The sequence below is a fragment of the Morone saxatilis genome, unplaced genomic scaffold (genome assembly GCF_004916995.1).
Source record: "Morone saxatilis isolate NCDOM2014 unplaced genomic scaffold, NCSU_SB_2.0 Contig8, whole genome shotgun sequence".
Lineage (NCBI taxonomy): Eukaryota > Metazoa > Chordata > Actinopteri > Moronidae > Morone > Morone saxatilis.
Window position 1 is genome coordinate 15,274,838 of NW_023340257.1, and position 961 is coordinate 15,275,798.

Below are 961 nucleotides of genomic sequence, written 5' to 3' on the forward strand. Positions count from 1 at the left end.
TGTGTGTGTGTGTCTGTCTGTATGGGGGATAAAAGAGGGGTGTCAAATAGAACTTACCAGATGTTCTAATCTGCCTTTGATGTTCCCGGCGTCCCTGCAACACAACAACACATTTCCCCCGCTGTAAATAAAGTGCAGACACAAAAAACGTCATTTAATAAAAGGAGCATTTTAAATACACACATGAGAGACAGAAGAACAAACTCTATTCAAATGTGCTTTATGAACATTTCTGAACCGATTTCTGAGTATTTTAACACATTAAATCGTTTGGCTAATTCTGACTAGCTGGAATTAGGGCTGAAATGTGGGATTTTCTCAATCAGTTGATTCATTGTTTGGTCTACAAAAACTTTCCAGAGCCCAAGATGATGAAATTAGCTTAAAATGTCCTATGTCCGACCATCAGTCCAAACATATTGAGTTCATTTACAAAAGAAGATTAAGAAACCCAGAACATATTTTCATTTGAGAAGCTGAAACCAATGAATTTGTACCATATTCGCTTGAAAAACTACTTAAATAATTAATCAATTATCATAAGGTTGCAGATTAATGTTCTGTCGATCAACTAGTTGACAAATCGACTAATTGTTTCAACTCTAGTTGGAATACAGTCATCATCCCATTGTGTTTCTCTTTTAGATATCGACTGAGCAGGATGGAGTAGTTGTGCAACTGATCTTGATTACATCAAAAAGCTTTTGGTCAATCAAAAGGAGAAAAACAAAAAGAGATAATGAAGATCCTAATTGCAACCTTTCAAGACTGAAGTTCTGTGTGTGCTTGTGTGTGTCTGCGTCCACACCAGTCAGAGGTTAACTAATACTGTTGCCACACTGCTGGCAGTCATAATAATAATTATTTCCAAGTACAGAGAGAGAACTCTGAGCTTATTATCTGTGAATTAATAAAAAATGTGTGTGTGATTATCAGGCTAGCAACGGCAGAATGGCGAGCC

General features: G+C 36.7%; 1 protein-coding gene across 6 annotated transcripts in view; it reads right to left on the reverse strand.

The window, feature by feature from the left end:
• The window catches only part of rsrc1 (arginine/serine-rich coiled-coil 1), a 103,824-nt gene that overhangs the window by 64,349 nt on the left and 38,514 nt on the right, over window positions 1-961 (reverse strand). For 4 of the 6 annotated variants that reach the window (XM_035680305.1, XM_035680304.1, XM_035680301.1 and 1 more), the window contains exon 5: window positions 58-121. In XM_035680305.1, the coding sequence (XP_035536198.1) occupies window positions 58-121 (64 nt within the window). The remainder of the gene's footprint in view (window positions 1-57; window positions 122-961) is intronic. The other 2 variants (XM_035680303.1, XM_035680302.1) reach the window with 1 other exon arrangement.